At 36.7% G+C, this 21,432-nt stretch overlaps 1 protein-coding gene across 7 annotated transcripts in view; it reads right to left on the bottom strand.

The window, feature by feature from the left end:
• LOC127436902 (plexin-B2-like) overlaps positions 1 to 21,432 on the bottom strand; it is a 163,413-nt gene that overhangs the window by 23,033 nt on the left and 118,948 nt on the right. For 4 of the 7 annotated variants that reach the window (XM_051691403.1, XM_051691399.1, XM_051691398.1 and 1 more), the window contains 11 exons: positions 7,338 to 8,464; positions 7,044 to 7,232; positions 6,541 to 6,669; positions 6,085 to 6,185; positions 5,519 to 5,651; positions 4,932 to 5,088; positions 3,484 to 3,595; positions 3,190 to 3,301; positions 2,935 to 3,036; positions 2,328 to 2,423; positions 1,911 to 1,998 (listed from right to left, as the gene is read on the bottom strand). In XM_051691403.1, coding sequence (XP_051547363.1) covers positions 1,911 to 1,998; positions 2,328 to 2,423; positions 2,935 to 3,036; positions 3,190 to 3,301; positions 3,484 to 3,595; positions 4,932 to 5,088; positions 5,519 to 5,651; positions 6,085 to 6,185; positions 6,541 to 6,669; positions 7,044 to 7,232; positions 7,338 to 8,462 — 2,344 coding nt within the window. In that variant the 5' untranslated portion in view covers positions 8,463 to 8,464. Of the gene's footprint in view, positions 1 to 1,910; positions 1,999 to 2,327; positions 2,424 to 2,934; positions 3,037 to 3,189; positions 3,302 to 3,483; positions 3,596 to 4,931; positions 5,089 to 5,518; positions 5,652 to 6,084; positions 6,186 to 6,540; positions 6,670 to 7,043; positions 7,233 to 7,337; positions 8,465 to 18,712; positions 18,815 to 21,432 lie in introns of all 7 variants that reach the window. The other 3 variants (XM_051691401.1, XM_051691400.1, XM_051691402.1) reach the window with 2 other exon arrangements.

The following is a 21,432-nucleotide window of genomic DNA, read 5'->3' on the forward strand; positions in this document are numbered from 1 at the left end:
TCATTTGATTCATCAATCAATAATGTTCACAGAATTCCCTGCAAAGCATCTTATGTCTTTTTTTGCTGCAAAATATGTCATTATGAAACATTTAAAAAAAGGTTTTTAATAACTTTTTTAATAACTCAATTATTTAGTCAATTAATTAGTTATTACTGCATATTATAATTTATTATATTTAAATATTAATTATATATATTTTGATAATATTGTTTTATAATTAATTCATATTTATATTAAAATTGTAAAATATATTTTTTGGTCATATAAATTAAACAATTTTATTATTTTTATTAGTTGTAGTGTAAATTAATGTGTTTCAGTTTTGATGCTGTCACACTCATTAGCTGGGTTTCCATCCACATATTTTTATGCACATTTTGGTATTACGCTGTAACAGTATAAGGACAGGCAAGGAGGAGTCGAGAACCGGCTGAACAGTAAACAAAGTTTAATGTCAAAACTCAACTTAAAACAACATAAAAAATAAGGACACACAGACACACATGCAGCGCGGCCACGTGCATCTCTCTCTCTCTCTCGAACTGGCGTCTCCGGCTCCCCTTTATCTCGCTCTCCCACTGATCACCTGATTCAGTGCCGGCCATGAGTCCTCACGGCCCGGCACATACGCATAAAAACCGGTGGATGAAAACACCAAGATTCAAATAAAATTTCCAAGATGTCATAATGTATACGCTCGCTTTAGGTGGATACATTTTTTATTCGATAAGAAGAAATGCGCATAAATTAAGATGGAAACACATTTACAGAATAAACCCCTATTTAAATTATTAGAAATACAATATGTGCATCCAGAAAGTCATGTGAATGAATAATTCATTCATAACTGGACTAACCAGTAGACCAATCATCGCATCTGAATCTGCTGTGCTCATGAAATAACGGTGGCCTTAAAAATTCAAAGCCTGCAAAGAGTTTGCAGAGCAAATAAGTCGAATACAAACTTGAACTGTGCCGAAGAGCAGGTTTATTGACACTTTTGAAATACAGTGCTGTATATATTATAGATCTGCACAGTAAAGTCATAAGAAAGGAGAAACACACAATCACAGTGCTCAAAGAACTGTGTGACGTGCAGTCCCTCCCAGACATGAGACAAGTTCTTTAGAGTGTTTTGTCTGTGTGCTTTAAATTGTGAGTATTTCTATTAATAAAAGAGGGGCACAGGGACTACAATTTACCCAGAGCTGAAGATTTTGTTATTTTGAACAAACGGAATGGAAACGCGGCTTTATTCATACATTGTTTTTGAGATATTCTGATTTTGCGCATAAATTACATTCACAACTTGGGTGGAAACACTGCTGTTGTTTTGTACAAAATAAATACAATTCTGATTTTGTAAACCTTGTATTATGCTCATTTGTAAAACAGTTTGGATAAAATTGTCTGCTAAATCAATAAAACTAAATACAATGTAAATGTAAGAGAAGTAGATAGTCCAATAATCACATATTAGATTTAACCCCTTGAACAGCTTCAATACAGTTAGATAGTTTTTGCTCATAACCACTTGTTTTTGAACACGTACCACAGCAATAGCATGCTTATTTTTTTATTATATATATGTATATATGTGCTACAGTATGTTTGTACAATGGTATTCTGTGAAGTAAACTGGAGTGCTACGTAAATTCCACGGTACTTGTATATGGTAATCAATCAAGTACCATATATCAAAGTACCATGCTGATCTGATACCATCACTGTGCCACAGTACCGCCACAGTACCTTGTGTACTTTTTCAAAAAGTAAAGCTTTTTGCAACTTGACTGTGTTTAACTTTAATAATATATTAACAATAATAATTATGATTAACTAGGCAAGTCACAGTTTCAAAGTAGCTTCAGCAACACTGACTTTATGCACTGTTTAATAAAATGTACCTCTAAGTGTGCTGTCAATCTTCCTCTCCGTGTCTTTATCCATTATGTAGAATGTCACATTCACCTCTGGCTCTTTGTCATAAGCAAACTGGCATAAAAACAGCAGAATGTGTCATTAACATGCACAGAGACAGAAACACACATCAGAGCATCTGGAACAACTGTTTGCCGCAGCTCTAATACCCCCCTGCCAACAAGATGTCTTTCTGAATCTCATCACGGTGTGTTTTCTACACCCACACAGTACTTGAACACTAAGCCCTACATAAATGTGCAGCTCAATAGCTGTGAATGCCATATTGGCTGGAGCTCAAAATCTGTACAAAAACAGATCAATGTGTGAACAGAGGAAAAAGGAGGGATTAAAGGGGAAAAGGAGTGATAGAGGGAGGCATGAAGTAAGAGGAGCATACTGACCTCATATCCTTCAAAACTGTACTTTAACCCATCAGCCTCCACAATCACCTCACCCACCTGTTTCATGAGCTCAGTGCCAATCTGAAAGGTTTTGCCCTGAGAGACAAGGAGAAAGAGTTATGGCATTTACAAGAATTCTATAAAAACAAGGATTTACTCCAAAAACTGAACTGAAAAATGACTTCACTGAGATATTGGTTAAAAAGATTGGGATTTTCCATGAACTTTTCAGTTGTTTGTATTCACAAAACAAGGAATTTTGAAAATCATTTTGATTTAGACAGATTTGTGGATGAATGATTCAAAGCAGTTTGAGAAGTGTGTTTTACTCTACACAAGAACAATGTGTAGGCCATGAAATATTTTAGAGCACAGCTTGTATAGAAAAAGGATATTAATTTCGTTTCAGTTCCCTGATATTTCCAGGTTATCCATGATTTTGGGGACCCTGTTTCTACAGTATATCTTTGAAAAAGTTATTTGCTCCAGATTATTCAGTCCAGGAAATCCCTGCATAACTTAAAACTTTGTTTTACACTAGTACACTTAATAGGATGTAACATCAACACATGAGGAGTGCAAGCAATCAGCAATGGATATACTTTACCGAATATTCCTCCAGGTTTTTGCCCTGAAAGGTGATGGGGGTTTTGAACCCAACAGGAATAAGCAGAGGTTCTGGGATCTCAAACTGTGGACACTTGCCATCCTGCACGAATCAGAGAACACTTAAAGAAACCTTTCCAGCACAACACTAAAATATGATTGGTAGTCCAAAAACTCTACATTTTTTATGCACAAACAGGCATATCAATTTATAAATGTGTGCATTCACTAACTAAAGGATAACCAAAGAACTCACCTCCAGATGTTTGATGATATGATCACCCTCTACAGTGTCATCTGTATCACTGCATGTGTGCTCCTGAATGTTCCACTGGCAGCCCCACTTACTGGTTACACACGCAATGCATCTGCAGAACACACAACCGACAAATCCGAATGAAGGAAAAAGGCAGATAAATGAATTGATTTTAAAGGCTTAATTGAAGAACCAGCATTGCCATTTTCTGTACAATGGGATTTATATTCTTGGAGAGATATCATGTTTAAAACAGCATGACCTGTTGTTTATGGTAGTGTGCCTTATACTCACGGTGTATTCTGTGCTCTCTTCACCACCGCAGCACAGTTGTAAAAATCGTACGTACTGGAAACAACTTCGATATCATCATTAACCATGATCCTCACTGGTACAGCCACAAAATCTACAAAAACACACATTACAGGAATACCATCAGTTAATAAAAGATACACCAAAACTCTCTGAATTATTAGTGGTGTTGTTTGCTAAGATGAGAATTTGTATTACTATTGCTCAAACCTATGGTTAAAGGGATAATTCACCCAGATATGAAAATTTTCCCATCATTCACTCACCCTCATGCCATCCCAGTTCTTCTGCAAAACACAAATGAAGATTTTTAGAAGATTATCTTAGCTCTGTTGGTCCTTATAATGCAAGTAAATGGTAGCCAGAACTCAGAAGGTCTAAAAAGACATAAAGGCAGCAAAAAAATAATCCATAAAATCCCAGGTGTTAAAATCATATCTTTAAAGCGATATAATAGGTGTGGGTGAGAAACATATCCCTCATTCTGGTGTGGAAGTGACTTTCACTTTCACATTCAACCACCTACTGGTTGGGGCTGGTCAGAGGTGGAGATTTATAGTAAATAAGGACTTAAATATTGATCTGTTTCTCACCATCACCTATTATATTGCTTCTGAATACATGGATTTAACCACTGGAGTCATATGGATAACCTTTTTGCTGCCTTTATTTCCTTTTTTGACCTTCAGAGTTCTGATCACCATTCACTTGCACTGTAAGGACCAACAGCTGAAATATTCTTCAAAAAATGTAGTAATCATTTGATTTCTGCACAAGAAAGTAAGTCATTCTTTTTGGATGGCACGAGGGTAAGTAAATGATGAGAGAATTTTTATTTTTGAGTGAACTATCCCTTTAAGGTTATGAACAAACACCTAAACCCATAAGTGTTCAACATTGGAGTGCAACTTGTCCCGAATTGTTTGTGCTATAGACATGAATGATACTTCAAATCATGGAGCTTAATGAGAGGTGCACAACTGCTTATGGAAGTCATCAAACTTATGTTTGGCAGTTGATGAAATGTATAGACTTAAAGGAGGGACCCAAGCCTTATCTAAGCACCAGAATATGTTTGGGGTGGGCTTTGGGGCCAGTTAGTAACATCCTAGCAACCCCCCAAAACACTTAGGAACCATTAAAGCATCACTAACATTTTCTTTAAAAAAAAATGTTAAAAATCTATTTAATGAACTCTTGAATCAATAGGTACAATTTTAGGCTCTTCTGATAGTTTGCAGTATAGCCATTTCAGTTTTAAAAGTGTAATTGTTTCAGCTGATCAAGCTCCAAATTAAAAATGACAAAATTAGCAAATTACAAACATGAAGTGAATCCTTTTTTTTTAGTCATTCTGTGTGACAAAGCACCATCTGTTAATTCTGAAAGTACAGAGGCAGTTAGATAAAGACAAACAGAGCTGCTCCCACCTTGCATCTCAGGTGTGGCTGGTATGTCTGGAGAGGACGGGAGATCACAAATGACTCGTGAATGATACATAGTAGCGAAGCTACTGTATTTACCAAACACACATTTAAGACTATCAGGACTGTTGATACTGGGAAGCGAGAGGACCTCAATTTCTACCTGAATGTTGAAAACAGAAAATAAGTATTTAGGAGAAAAATATAAAGATAAAATATTAAATAAAACACATAAAAGATCACATTTGCACTGTACGTGAAAATATATATAACTGAAAAAAATGATATAAGGTATGCTGCTTTTATTCAATACAACTGATCCAGGAAGTTAGAGAATAAAAGGAGTTTCTTCCGAGACATATTAGCAATGCATTAAAAGAGATCTGTCCCTTCATGTGGGGTGATATTATCATTTCAGAATCCTTGTTTAGTAACTTTATCATATCAACCCATGAAGAAGGGATTACATACATGGACCAAATCAGTTACAGCTAATGAATTATCAATCCTCAATTAATCCTGAAGAGGTTAGGATTTTAAATAACTCCTGACTTTATTACAGTGTGTGTATGTTTGTGTGTTCTATTTGTTACCTTTGGACTATCTGTCTTCTTGCAGCTGATGTTTGGGGGCTCAAAAGACTGAATGGTGACACACGTTTGCTTTGGACTCCACAGCCAGGCATGCTCCTCTTCTCCTCTGCTACAGTCCTTCTTCCTGGTACAGCTGCAGGGAAAACAGCAGAGGAACATGGGTAATGAGGTAATGCTCTCTCTTTAGTCTGCATTATCTGGACTGCACACTGATATCTAGCTAAGACAGTCAGTTTTAACTTCATCTATATGCTAGTGTACTACAAAACATTCTTTACGGGGTCGTAAAAGGTTTATTTTTGGATTAGTTTAGGATTTAACTATTCATTTAACAGTCCACTGTCTCAGAACTAGATTATACTTTATTTTGGTGTACAAACACTTTGAAATGGGAATTTCAAATCAGTTTCTTATTCTAAAACATACTTAATTTTTTTTTTTTTTTTTTGCTTTTGCTTGGTGGTGCTATTTGATATGAAATTTCCTTATTTTAAAAAAAAATAAATAATTATAAATGCCTAAATGATGTTGAACGTTTGGTATAGAAATTAATTTAACAGACTCACCGCCCCTCCAACGTACACCAGCCACAGAATGGATCCCGCTGGGACACACACGAATGACAGTCTTTCTTCTCTTCACAGGCCTGCACCGGCACTTTGGTGATCTACACAACAGAGAAGAAAAACAATAAAACATCACAACAAAACAACCTCAAAAAATTTTCTCATTTCTTCAATTTAGGATAATAGCATTCCTAATAGCGGATGCCTCTGTGACCGACGGTCCACACAGGAGTCCTACAGATCAGTCACAAACCAACAGCTTCTACATTAAGAATGTTAAGAATCAATGGACATTAAACCAACAATTGTGCTGGGTGACCAACCAAGACTCTCGGTGTGAAGTCTACAGGAGAAAAAACAAAAACTCTATGATGAGCCTACATTATACAGTCAGGTTTTAACCAGTGGATGTTGAATGTTGAGTGTTGTAAATGTGTTCATAAACTGTTTGCAGACCTTTCTGCCTATGGTGATGTAAAGGTGGTCCAAACTGGAATCAAAAAAGAGGATTTTGTTCACCCCACCATCTGTGCGTTCTCCTGGAATCCTGTGATAAAATTCTGAATGGCTAGGATCAAGATGCACCTGCGAAGTGGAAGATTAGAAGTGATAAGTAGTGGGACACATAACAGTCATTTACATTCATTCATTTGGCAAATGTTTTTATCCAAAGTGACTTCCGTATGGACATTTATACTATAGGGTGTGTTTGGCAAAAAAAACATGGGTTTAAGTGCCTGGCTCAAGACCACAATGGCGGTAACTCATGAATCATCCATTATGGGTCTTAATCCAACAACCTTTTGGTTACCAGCCCATATTGTTAACCACTAAGCCAAACCACAGTAAGATTCAAACCCTCAAGGGGGTTTTTACACAAAAGGTTGTATAACACAAAAAGCAAGAGAGTAATATAAATCAGACCCAAGAAGAGTTTTGGAATGTGAAAAGGTCCTTACCTTTAACACTTCTCCCCCACTGGTTCCCAAGAAGGCCACAGTGTGCTCGTTCTCCACTGCCACAGCAACTGCTGCCAGCATGTCCTTTCGGGTGAAGACGGGTTTAACGGCAAGAGCATATTCGGGTTTACTGGCTAGTGGAGTGGGCAGGAACTCTGCTCCACATTTGTAATCCTTCACCATGTTCTTCTGTTGGTCATAAAGACAAATAAAAACATCAATTTATTTATTCAGAAGGGCCTAATAAGACCACACAACAGAAAAGCAGAGCCAAAAAACAAAAACCCAACTCACGTCTCTTTTGGTCTTACAGATGGCCTCTGTCTTGGAGATGTAGGGCGAATAAACAGTTTTTGGTTTGTCATCCTCCAAAACTTCCCCGGTGTAGCAGGACTCAATCACCTCCTCAAGTCTTGCGTTGATGCTGCTGAGCGGGTACATGCACAAGGCTGATCTGCTGCCGTCCTCATCTGCACTGAACACTGCAAAAAGAACTTTATTGTTTGGATTTGAAGGAGTGATATTCTGAGCCAGAACTTCTCCAGGGGTGGTCAGATGTGCTGCCTGGACTTTGTTATATGTGTTTTCTTGAAGTTCAGTGTTGACTGTGCAGTTGAGCTGTAGCTCGGTATAGGAATAATAATGATGGTCGTTCTCACATAGGCGTGCTATGAAAGTGATCTTTCTACTGTCACTGGTGCCCGAAGTGCGTGAGAACAGGAAGTAGATATAGCCGTTATCCTTAAAGGCATGGCGAAAGTCATGGACGTAGCGTTGAACAAAGGGGCTGGCCTGCACTGTGGATGCTTCAACAATGTTCTCAAAGACATCCATTTCATCATGCTCCTGCAGCAACCGAGTGCTGACAAGTTTTGAACTGTCCGAGCTACCGTAACCCTTCCCCACTAGAAACACGCTGAGGTTAGTGTTGGAATTAGTGTCTATGAAATACGAAATTACCCCCACCACAGCAACAGACTCCTCAGTACTTGCCACGTATGTCTTCTCACCTTTGGTGTCACTGTAGTACACCGGTTTCTCCACGCTGCTGAGGTTCACCAAGGAGCAGATGCCCCTGAAAACACTACCACACACGACCAAGGTGCCGTTGGCAGAATTGACCAGCAGGAGTTTGTTGATGTTGTCTGTGTCCTTTGCGTTATTGCATTGGGTAGTGATTGGGGGAGTGCAGTGTGGGTGGTCGAGTTTAGGGCCTGTCACGGTGATGCTCTCCAGTCGAAGGCTGGAGTTTAGTTGATAGATGGCATTAACAGCACCCAAGTAGATCCGGCCCGTGTGAGGGTCCTGAACGACATTGTTGATGACAGTAGCAGAGGAGAACTGGTCTTGAGCATAATCACAGCAAGCCGAGCCAAAACACAGCAGCAAGGACAACCGCACCAAAGCCCTCCCCTCCATTTCTTGAAGAAAGAGAACAAGATGCAAATCACAAAGAGGTAAAATGATCTATCCAAATATCTTCAACACTGAAAATCAGAAAAAAATCATATATATTTTTTACAGGGCCAAAGATAAAATGTATAGGTGGGCCTCCCTTGCTCAGGCTATGAGTTGACCTTAGTGGCCCCCCTTTCCAAAACTCCCAGAAAAATGTTTTCTGGTGGTTGCCCACCTGACAACAGCCTTGGGCCCCAAGTCAAAACAGTCTACAATCAAGTCTCTATTCTATTTTGGTACCTAGATATGGCTCTGTTCCCTCCTTCACTAATAGTCCTTCATTTCAAAACCTGACGTCCTTTTGGAAGCTGAAGATCTGCTTCGGCATGCACCTCATTATGAGTGATGTAAGCACTAGTCAGTAGCACCACCAACAAAGACAAATTTAAGAGAATAATCGATTTGGCTCCTCAAATCTTCCCTTGCAGATGGCTGGGAGATTTGACAAGTGCGATAAAAGCAAAGTATTTCTTAAGGGCCACATTCTCCACCTCTTTTCTCAGTTCATTCACCTTCCTTTAATCCATACCCTTACCACTTCAGCAGTTTCTAAACACTACAGTGGAAGTCAAGTGCTCATCAGAGGAATCAGAGGGTGGCCTGATGCTAGATAACAGGAGGTGGGTTCAATAAAATCAGGGGACAACTTCAGAAGGAGGACCAAAAAAAAAAAAGCCACATCTTGTCCTTCTTCCTGTAAACAACCCTATAATCATCAGTACGGCATGCAAAGTTATTGTGTTGGACAGGATGACCTAATCTTACCCTTCCTTTGTATGAATGTTCTGTCAAACAAAAACAAAAAAGTAATTTACCAAGGGAACTCTGCAGAGTTTCAAAAGTAGATGGGGAGGTTAAATATTCTTCATATCATAGGGATGTGTTAAACAACATATTTTCAAAATCAACTAGTTGTCGGGTTGCCTGAATAAATAGTTGAGTAAATCTGTCTTAAGGAAGCACTGAACAATTAGGCTGGTTTGGGGTTCACCTGATCCAAATCGGATGCATTTCTAAAGAAGCGGGATATTTGCCCTTGCACAATGAAATTTTGCATGCAAAGGTGTGAGTGGATGTGAAGCTAGTGTGAAACCTGCAAGAAGTACTTGTCAAGCAGCTACTTTTTTGTTGCACTTTATACTCTAAGAGAGTGAAGTTACAAAGAAACTCACTGCAAAAATTCTCATCCATTGCATTTATTTCACCAGAAGCCTATCAGGCGAAATCACTGATGACGCAGATTCCTCATTCAGATGAGGAATTTTGCCGTGCCACGACCGAGTCTTTAGGGGGGAGTTTCAATACATTAATTGTTTTCAAAACGCAGTGGATCTTGAGTCATGTTCTTTAAAAGCTGGTCAAAAACAGCGCAAGATGCGACACAATGACCAAAGATGTCTGTCTGAATGTGTATGGCTATAGCAGTGACACTTTAAAGGGGATGAAAGAAAGCAACTTTTCTGACAGGAATGCAAACAGCATGTTTAGCATGCAAACAGTTCAAAAGTTAAAGCAAGCACATCACGTAAACTAAAAGTAACTGACACTAAACATATTGAAACATTAAAAAAAATAATAAACCTCACTAATCGACTAGCTGGTTGCTGGATGACTAGTCGACCATGAATCCTCCTAACTCGATATTCCTTCCCATTCCTCAACAATATTGCGCAAAATTCCATAGGAACTCCTTAGAAAATCCTCTAGAGCGAAGTTCCACATAACTATTAAGTTCCATTCTTTATTGCCAGAGCACACACTCTGCAAATGGAAAGGCAGGAGTCTATCAGACACCCCATCCCACACCCAGAGCTCATAAAGAATTCATGCTAGGAGTTAAGTGGATATTACAAATTTTATTGACTTTAATGACAGGGCTCCAGAGACATGATATGAGGCAAGGCAGCAGTGACGGGCCTTTTCTCTTTACTTAGTGTCTGTCAGAGCTTTACCATGCAAGTTTTTCAATGAGATTAGAGGTTACTGTGGCAGGAGTGTGTTAAATTGTGCTTGTGTATGTGTGTGTGTCTGGTGTTAACTGTTAACAGGAGGCTGTCTGTTCTGCTGATTTATAAAGCATCGGCATAATCTTGGACATACATATTTAGAAAAATGTGATGGGAAGGACAAGTCTTGGCACACTGAAAAGTTTTATTATGATTAACTGAACCAAAGATCGTCCCCACACACATAGTTAAACGATTAACAGTAACAATAATATCAGTCTTTCAGTGCAGACTTGGTATTTGTGCTGACTGTGCCATATGGCTCTGACTAAGCATGTCATGTGTTCACAAAGGAATGCAGTGTCTCTGTACTAATCGCATGACACACTCCTTGATTTTAACATGCACACACACTTCACATTAGTGATGTTTACAAGGGCTAAAACGATTAGTCAAAGTTATCGACAATGTCGACAATAAAAAATTGACAACATTTTTTGTTGTCGAATAGTCGTTTGATCTCAATTAACATAAAATGAGATCACATTAAACTCTAATGATGATGCACGAGAGCAGCACTACAGCTTGCGCCTGACTGAGGAGAGGAAGAATTACACAGCTCACAGTACAGATGCACTCTAAACCTTCCAAACAGCTTAAGGTGATGTAGATCACAAAGTATGAGGGACTTATAATGCAAAAATAAGTAAATACAGAAGCACTCTCATTGTGGAATAAGTGGAGCTGGAGCTGCCGCTCCGCTGAAACAAAACTTGCATGTCAAGCGTCTTTGAAGTTAACACCCCGGCATTACATCTTAAATGCAGTTATATTTAATGCGTTATAGCTTTAATTAAGTTCAAATAATACGGAAGCAGATCATGTAAATAACTACAAACTCTGAAACTGGCATTTCTATGTGCAGTCAGTGCCTCTTCTATGAGTTGCGCGAATGTCCCAATCTAAGGGAGAGAGACTGAAACTGCACCAGGATGCTCGTCCCTCGAGCGCGCACGCTTAATGCAGCTAGATTATAACGTGATGGCTGTGCATTTCTTATTGTGAAGAAAATTGGCAATACGCAGCTTTATTAATAAGAGAGAGTTTGTTTTTTGTGAGTTAAAGATGAATTGAAGTGAACAGAAAGGTGAGAGAGGGTAGTCTTCGCCCCATTATACACTGCAACAAAATATTTTTGATTTTGTTTTAGCTTGTTTTCCAATATAAATATCAAAAACTCCTATAAAAAAGATGCATTCACCTGAGAAGCAGCATATAAGATATTTAGACTTGCTTTTAGAGAATAGATCTTGAATACAAGTATATTTTGTCTTTACTGCACTCGCAGAAGTATAACCAAGTAAAAAAATACACTTATTTACAAAATACACTTATATTTAAGATACATTCTCTTGATAACAATAGGATTTTTTGCAGTGAATTTCTTTTCTGAATTAAATGTAATAAAAAGTATTTTTTTCCCTTTAATTCAGTGAATGTCATTTAGAGGTATATTTAAAATATTTTGTCCTGTTTATTGTTAATAAGCACGTTTAATACAAACTTTTAAGTTGGGCACAAGCTGAATAATCGATTAAGAGCTAATAATTAATCATTGCAACAATCGCTGAATAATCGTTAGATTAATCGATTATCAAAATAATCGTTAGTTGCAGCCTTAGTGTATACTAAGGCAAGTAGCATTGTTAAGGGTTGTTAACACTGAATGAGTTGAGTCCATCTGCACTCTTTTTCCAAAGTTTTTCCATGGAAACATGTGCAAGAAGGAGCAAGTGCATAGTGACACCCTGGCAACCACCCAGAACACCCTAGCACAGGCAAACACTCATATTTTCTTCTGAAAATGTAGTTTAATTTACCCTCATACAAATCCTTTGATATACACACACAGGCACATATTTACATAGCAGCTTGCCAACACATGACTCCATAAAGGCCTAGTTCCCATCACTCATCCTCCAAAACACCAACAGTCTAAAAAACAACCAGAATGGGCAGTAAATGAATGTTTATGTGTGTTCCTCTTAGAGTTGGTGTACTCCAGATTGGACTTGGATACGAGTCCGAGTCACAAGTCCAATTTTAATGGACTTGGACTTGTCACGGACTCGGATGCATTTTTACTCAGACTTGACTCTGACTCGAGCCTTTGGGACTCTGGGTTTTTTTTTCCGTGTCCAGCCGAGTCCATGGCATTTGTGATGCAATGAAAAAAAATTAATAAATAACGAAACAATAATTGAACACATCTCTTTCTTCATGCAGCTGTAGCACCCCTTAAGTCGTAGATGTTGCCAGAGTTTGTTTCACCGTGTTAAGCAAACACACGCACACAAACATACGCATGAGCACAGTCACACTCATCAGTCAACAAATACGCTTAAATTTTACTACGGAGACTACTGTATAACATCGATTACCGAGGTGGCTGGCACGACAAAAACAAAGACAGGTATGTTAGCCAATGTACTAGAAACAAGGCAGTTTCGCACGGCACAGGCGGTGGTTAAGAACTTCAAATCAAGAACTTTGAGTCACCCACATCATGACAATTTACTAAAAACATTTTGAAATACAAATTTAGAAAAATAGTTTTAATATTGGTCTATTAAGTCTTTTTAGGAATAATGTATCCACACATGTAGGCTACTGTAGTCTCTCGTGGTCTACGCAGTGCTGTCAGCTTGAAATGTTCCATAATAGCTCAATGAATTAACTGAGTAACTTTTTAAGTAGTAAAAAAAAAAGAAAAAGAAATCATTATTGCTGAAGCAGACAGCAAAACTAAACTGATAAACAGCACCTAATTATTATTGATTTACTATTTTCAAAGCATACACAATAATATGTATTACTCGATGGCAGAGTTTGTGTATGAAGCTACTTCATACTTGAGTTGAATTTAGTTGGTTATTACATTTTTATTTTAAAGCTTTTATTTTACTTTTTACCACCGGGTAACTTATGCACCTATTGTTTTTAGCCTATATTTCTGACACTTTTCAAGGACAATTCTGTTAAATTTAAGACTCAATATTATTATTTTTCATTTTTTTACGGTTAAAGAAGATCTCAGTGAAATCCTTTGGTTGGTATTTAAAGATTTCATAATGATTGTAGACTAACGTGGCTGCCGCTCAAGCAAATATCATATATGGCTGCATTTGATGCTCATGTTGAGAGTGGGAGTGTATAATGCTGTCCAGATAACTACCAGAGTGTTATTCTTTCCTTCAGTGTAAAGGAATATGGAGTTAGAATTGTTTCTAATTTAGAGACAAATGGAAAGAGATTCACAAATAGAAAGTTGGTTCACAAATAAATTGAATGAGATCCACAAATAAATGAAAGGAGTTTCACAAAAATGAAATGAATTCACAAATAAATGAGATTTGCAAATAAAAAAAAAATTATTTACAAATATATTTTTTAACTCACAAACACAACTCAGTCCAGCATTCATTTGTGGATGGCAGCTCACATTTGTGAATTCTGAAACATTTCTTGTGCGAGAGCTGCGGCAAATCCCCAAGTAAGTGGACTCCACCCATCGTCTACTCAAGCCAATCAGATAACGGCCACATTACTCTGACCAATCGTAGCACGTTCTATATTCAACCAATCACACTTCGTTTTACTATCAGGGCAGGACCAGAGTCACAGTGCTCTCATAAGCATGGAATCAAGCACTTACAGATAAGCTCCAAGGCCGCAAACTTCTAAAGAAATGGATGCCATCAGAGGAATACTGTGACTTAAGTAGGGTTGGGCAAAAAATAATTGTTTTTTGATTCATTGTTTTTTTTTTATTTGGTCGATTCAATATCGATTCTGAAACGCAGTGGATTGATCTTTGTGTACTGGGTCTAATAACGTGAATCCTTTTATTACTAGCTTCTTCTCTAGAGCTCTCTCTCTCTGCGTTTCATGCACTGCTTTTAAGCAACGGCGAGTGGAGTGGAGTGCTTGCGAGTGGAGCACATCTAGTTTGTACAGTGTACAGAGACGGTGCACAACAGCTAAATCTGTTCGTGTAGCACATGTTGACAGAGTACAACTTTTCCTCGGTTCTGGAGCCAGCAGTTGTGTGTGTGTGTGTGTGTGTGTGTGTGTGTGTGTGTGTGTGTGTGTGTGTGTGTGCCAAGAGTGCTCGCGATGTGGATACGCGCAAGAATGCTCATAAACGCATGAAAATTATTTCAAAATACCCATCTGGTGATTTATCGAGGTATGAATGTAAACACAGAGTTATTTCTAAAGTAAATGTACAGTGGGAAAAATATTTTGTATCAAAATATTAAAATTATAAATGTGTAATTCCAGCTCTGTTGCTGTCTAGCATGTCATTAATAATAATAATTAAACAACCGTTTCATCAATATCATGTGGTCAGTGGCGAATGATCAGACTCCGGTCACTGCCGTGTCACTTTACACTGAAAAGGCATTTGATATGGTAGAATGGGATTATCTTTTTAAGATTTTGGAAATATACGGGTTCGGGAATACTTTTATTGGATGGATTAAATTACTTTATAGACACCCGGTAGCGGCGGTATAAACAAATGGATTAATTTCAGATTATTTTACTTTGAATAGGGGTACCCGGCAGGGTTGCCCTCTTTCCCCATTATTGTTCTGTCTTGCCCTGGAACCATTAGCAGCTGCGATAAGAAAGGAAGATGATTTTCCAGGGGTGGTGCCGGGAGGTATGGCATATAAGCTTTTGCTTTACGCAGATGATTATATTATTCGTCTCCGACCCCACTAGAGCTATGCTTTGCCTCCACAGAATTATTAATTCCTCAGGATACAGAGTTAATTGGTCTAAATCCGAAGCATTGGCTCTGACAGCGTACTGCCCAGTAACGGCTTTTCAGCCGAGTGCCTTCCAGTGGCCCAAACAGGGCATTTACTTAATTGGGCATTTTATTCCCAGCAAATTTGTGTGATATAGTTAGAGTTAATTTTGACCCCTTAATAAAAAGGCTTTCAAACGATGTGGGCATGTGGGCTTCATTACATTTATCTATGATTGGGAAGGTTAATGTTATTAAAATGAATTGTACTCCAAAATTCAACTACCTGCTACAATCTCTCCCTGTAGATGTCCCCCTCTCTTATTTCAAGCAATTTGATAACATAGTGAAGTCCTTCAGAAGATGGGGACACAACCCATGCTTTTTGGTGGTGTGTTAAGATCCAAGAATTTTGGTTGAGGGTTCAGAGATTTGTGTGTGACGTATTGGGTACTCAAATCTCATTTTGCCCCAGACTCTGTATTTTAGACGATATGCGGTCATTGATGTAGGGGATAAGTGCATGAAGAATTGGGTTCTGGCCAGTGTTATGATAGGCAGACAGGTCAACCTTAGGGGATGGAAGTTGGCTGGAGCGCCCTCGTTTCGTGGAGATGGGCAGGGTAGCGGCATTTGAAGATTTGTCACATAGAAGGCTAGGCAACATAGATCTGTTCAACAAGAAATGGGGCAGTTATTTAGCCTTTTTAGAAGGCTCTCGGGGAGGGGCAGTGGAGGGGGACTTGTTTTAAATGTGTGTGTTGTAGCCTTATATATATATATAAATTTCTAAATATTTTCTACTGTTTTAGTGTCATTGTCAATTGGCATTTTTTTTTTTTTTTTAATGGAATCAATAAAATTGTTAATAACAAATAATAATAATAATTAAACAACAATAACAAGAAAACCTTTCACTGCTCTTGGCTGGGTTATTATAGTAGCTTTAAAATGACTCATCCAAAATTATATATATATATATATATATATATATATATATATATATATATATATATATATATATATAAAATTTGAGGTGGTGGTCAACAGATCTCCCCCCGCTGCTCAGAATTCTGTAGGAAACACTGCACTCTTATTTATTTATAAATTGGTGTTTCATGTACAGCTTTAGAAACAACGCTCCAATTAGTAGTACTGAATTTTCAATGTCTAATTAATCTATATTAATTGAATCGAGAATCGAATCAGGATCTTGTGAATCAAAATCGAATCGGGGCATCTGTGCTGATACCCAGCCCTAGACTTAAGGTTTGTATAGTTTTTCTCAGTTATAAACATGTGTAGTGTCTTGTTAAATGTTGACAGCTGAAAATTGCCCATTTGTAGAGTCCTGATCATTAGATTTATGCTAACCTGGCTGACTGTATAAGTCTGCTATTTTAATTTTAACCAAGTTTCTTTACTGAAACTCCTAGATACATAATGGAAAATGTATGTCGTCAAAACCTTTACTCTTAATGTTACATGGCAGATCCAAACGGACACTACTAGACACTAAAAAAGATTAGTAGTACAGAGAGTCTTTATAAAACATGAATCATATTAGATAATCATAGCACAAACCATTAATAACCAGTGTACAAGATCTGCTATGCGAATAATTTGGTTTCACATTATGTTAATGTGTGTGTGTGTATGTGTATATATATATATATATATATATATATATATATATATATATATATATATACACACACACACACACACACACACTACCGGTCAAAAGTTTAGAAACACTTACTCATTCTTTATTATAATTTTTTTTCTTCACATTTTAGAATAATAGTAAAGTCATCAAAACTATGGAATAACATAAATGGAAATATGGGAATTATGTTGTGACTAAACAAAATCCAAAATAAATCAAAACTGTGTTATATTTTAGCATCTTCAAAGTAGTCACCATTTACCTAGAATTTGCAGACATGTACTCTTGACATTTTCTCAACCAACTTCTTGAGGTATCACCCTGGGATGCTTTTTAAACAGTATTGAAGGAGTTCCCATCTATGTTCGGCACTTATTGGCTGCTTTTCTTTATTATTTGGTCCAAGTCATCAGTTTCAAAAACAAATTATTTACTTTTTTTATAAAATTTTAGTTTTATAATGAAATAAATTAATATGTTGGTACAATTATATTTTTGTCTACAAAACTAATTTCAAACATTTAAGCATACACCTTCAGATCAAAAGATTAAGATCATGAGAAACATTTCAGTCAAGTGTTTCAAAACTTTTGACCAGTAGTGTGTGTACATAATATATATATATATATATATATATATATATATATATATATATATATATATATATATATATATATAATATAAGTAATATTACAAAGGATTTATATTTTTAGTGTTATGGCAGACCAGTCCAGTGTTACTCAAAAGAAATAATTATATTAACCCTGTAAAACAATGCATGTTTCACTTATTTACTCAGGAAGTATATGGGCTGTGAGATACAGGAGGACAATAATAATAATAATAATAATAATAATAATAATAATAATAATAGAGTTACGAGGATACTGGAGATCTGGTGCTCTCTGCTCCACACTAATAAAAGATGGAAAAAGTTATGGGACATCACAAAGCTCCATGGCCCAACCTTGTTTGTGTAACATGTTCTTTTCTATACAGTAATGGACTTGTTTTTAATGTGTAACTATTGTTTTTTCCAATAATTTGTGCAGAATGCTCTTACATTGACTACGAGTATCCGTCCCAGACAACTGATACAAGACCATAACGTGGCAATGAGGATGTTCATGTACAACAAATTCGAGCAAAATGCCAGCACTCCAGTTGTAATGTTCAACTCTAATGTTTGTGTGTAAATACATGTTCTTACATTTATTGTCTTTTGTAGTTACATGCATGACAACCTGTAATTTGTAACCAAAAAAAAAATCATACCTTTTAGCCAACAGACTTGCTTTAAAGTGTTAAAAAACAGACACTCTTTAAAACCTATTTACCTCAAAATGCCTTGATAGAAGTCAGTAAAAGATTTGTCAACTAAATGACAAAAAATATTTTTTCAAATGAGATGAGCCATCATTTACACTCATATACATGTTGTTCCAAACCCAAACGACTGACTTTCTTCTGTGGGAGGAACTCAAAAGGAGATGTCAGTAATTATGATAGGAACTGACAGCCTCCCTTTCATTTCAGCCTCATTAGCAGCATCTACATTTTACAATGAATTCTCATATTCCACAGAAGAAACTAAAGAGTACAGGTTTTAAAAAAATCATGAGGGTGAATAAATGACAGAATTTTCATTTTTAAAGTAAGTCAACCAAAAGACAATGTTATGGTTTATTTAAATGTTGTATTGCACTTTCATTTATCAAGACATGACATTGTAACTTGAAAAAAAACTGGCATAACAGAAAAATAAAGAATCTCATACTACACATTTTAAAAGGTGTCCTGTATTGGAGCTGGAACCACTGAGTTTGGGAGCAGGTGAGTCAAGTGCTCAAAGTTGATGGGCAGTACACAGGGGAAACATCTGAAAAAGATGGCAATAACCAATGAGTCAATTATCACTGTCAGAACATGATGCTGTATTTTAATAACGGACCCTGTAATAGTACCTCCTAAAACATTCACACAAAAGTGGTCAAATGCAAAATTCGAATAAATATTACCATACAACTGCTTTTATTAAATACATTAACATAATGTGAAACCAAATTATTGGCATAACAGATTAACATAATGTGAAACCAAATTAATGGCAAAGCCGATTTTGTACACTGTGTAATATAGAGTATTAATTTAAGGTTTGTGCTTCTAAGATTATCTAATATGATTCATGTTTTATAAAGGCACTATCTGTACTACTGATCTTTTGTAGTGTCTAGTAGTGTCTGTTTGGATCTGCCATGTAAGAGTAAAGTTTTTGATGACACATACATACATTTTCCATTATGTAGCTAGGAGTTTCAGTCAAGAAACTTGGTTAAAATTAAAACAGCAGACTCATCCAGTCAGCCAGGTTAGCTATAAAGCTAATGATAAGGACTCTACAAATGGGCAATTTTCAGCTTTCGACATTTAACAAGACACTACACATGTTTATAACTAAGAGAAAATTATACAAACCTTAAGTCACAGTATTCCTCTGATGGCAGTCGTTTCTTTAAAAATGTGGGCCTTGGAGCTTATCTGTAAGTGCTTGATTCCATGCTCATGAGAGCGCTGTGACTCTGGTCCCGCCCTGATAGTAAAACGAAGCGTGATTGTTTGAAGATAGAACATGCTACAATTGGTCCGATTAATGTGGCCATTATATGATTGGCTTGAATAGACGATGGGTGGACTCCACCTATTTGTGGAATGCCCGCAGCTCTCGCACAAGAAATTTTTCAGAATTCACAAATGTGAGCTGCCATCCATAAATGCACAGCAAGCGATCTACAAATAAATGCGTGCGAATCACAAATGAATGCTGGATTGAGTTGTGTTTGTGAGTTAAAAAATATATTTGTAAATATTTATTTTTTATTTGCAAATCTAATTTTATTTATTTGTGAATTCACTTTATTTTTGTGAAACTCCTAACATATATTTGTAAATCGCATTCTTTTTATTTGTGAATTAATTTGATTTTTGTGAAAATCCTTACATTTATTTTTGGATCTCATTCAATTTATTTGTGAACCAGCTTTCTATTTGTGAATCTCTTTCCATTTATCTCTGATTAGAAACAATTCTAACTCCATAAAGGAACAACATGACTGGCAGCTCAGTACACAAGCAGAACTAGCACTACTCTTTACCGCAGGGTATTACACTGATGACTGGGGCAAAACAACTCCGCAGAGTTAATGGTAAAACCCCATACTCGCAGGGTATGGGTAATTTCCCTCTCGCATTCAAACTTTGTCTGACTAATTAAATGTAGTGTTACTATGAGCTACATTATAGTAGTAGCATGACAATGGTTCAGCTGTTTTCAAAATAGTGTATTTTTTCCAGTAACAAGGTATATTTTCCATCAAGTAGCAATGCACGCTAGGGGTAGGCGATTAATAAAATTTTATTTTCAATTACGATTTTGGCTTCCAACGATTATGAAAGATAACCGAGATAAAATGATCATTGTGCCGCATGGTTTCGTAATTAAACACCCCGGCATTATATCTTTAAAGCATCCTTTATTAAAGTTCCAATAATAAGGAAGCAGGTTAAGAAAGCAAACTCAGAAACTGCCATTTCTCTGTGCGGTCAGCGCCGTGTCTATGAGTTGCGTGAAGTGACTGGGTAATAGATTGAATATCCTCCCGGCCGATGCACACTCTGCCGCGGGGACACTCATCACTTGCATGCATTTGCTGCAGCTAGATTATAACGTGATGGTTCGTGACATAGTGAATCATAATATTTGTGTCACGTTCACTGTATGTATCTTATCATGAAGAAAATCGGCGATACGCAGCTATATTAAGATGGATCGAAGAGAACATAAAGGTGAGAGAGTATAGTCTTAGCCCATTATACATTGGAACAAAATACGCTTTTGATTAGTCTTTTTTGGCTTGTTTTCCAAAATAATCTATAAAACTCCTTTAAAACAACATACATTTAATTTAGGAGCTATACTGCAGAAGAAAAAAATCGTTACCTTTAGTAGCTTTAAAAAGTATTAATGTATTATAATCATACAGTAAAAACCAGTAGTAGTTTTATGTTGCATTTTATTCTGAATGTTTACTTGAATACTTGATAGCCTACTGCTGTTAAAAACTTTTAAAGCTGTTAAAAAAGCACAGAATTTTCTTAATTTTTATTTTTTGTTCTATTATTTTTAATCTATTTCTATTAATTGCTATTTTGTATTGTTATTTTATTACTGACTGTTTACTAGTCTTGAATAATTACAAGAAACCATTCTCTCATAATAAATGTATTAGTGTTATTATTTACTGTGGTTTTGAAGCTGGTTTTGAGAATCGTAAATTTCACTACCAACTGCTGAAATTTGGTATTGTGATAATGTATAGCTTATATTATACATGGTAGATCTTGCTGCAATAACATCATGAAAAAGCAGATTTCATTCCATAGAACAAGCACCCCTGCTGTAAATGATGGCAATGGAGGCTTTTCTTTATTTGACTACCA

This window comes from Myxocyprinus asiaticus, chromosome 47 (genome assembly GCF_019703515.2).
Source record: "Myxocyprinus asiaticus isolate MX2 ecotype Aquarium Trade chromosome 47, UBuf_Myxa_2, whole genome shotgun sequence".
In the NCBI taxonomy this organism is placed as follows: domain Eukaryota; kingdom Metazoa; phylum Chordata; class Actinopteri; order Cypriniformes; family Catostomidae; genus Myxocyprinus; species Myxocyprinus asiaticus.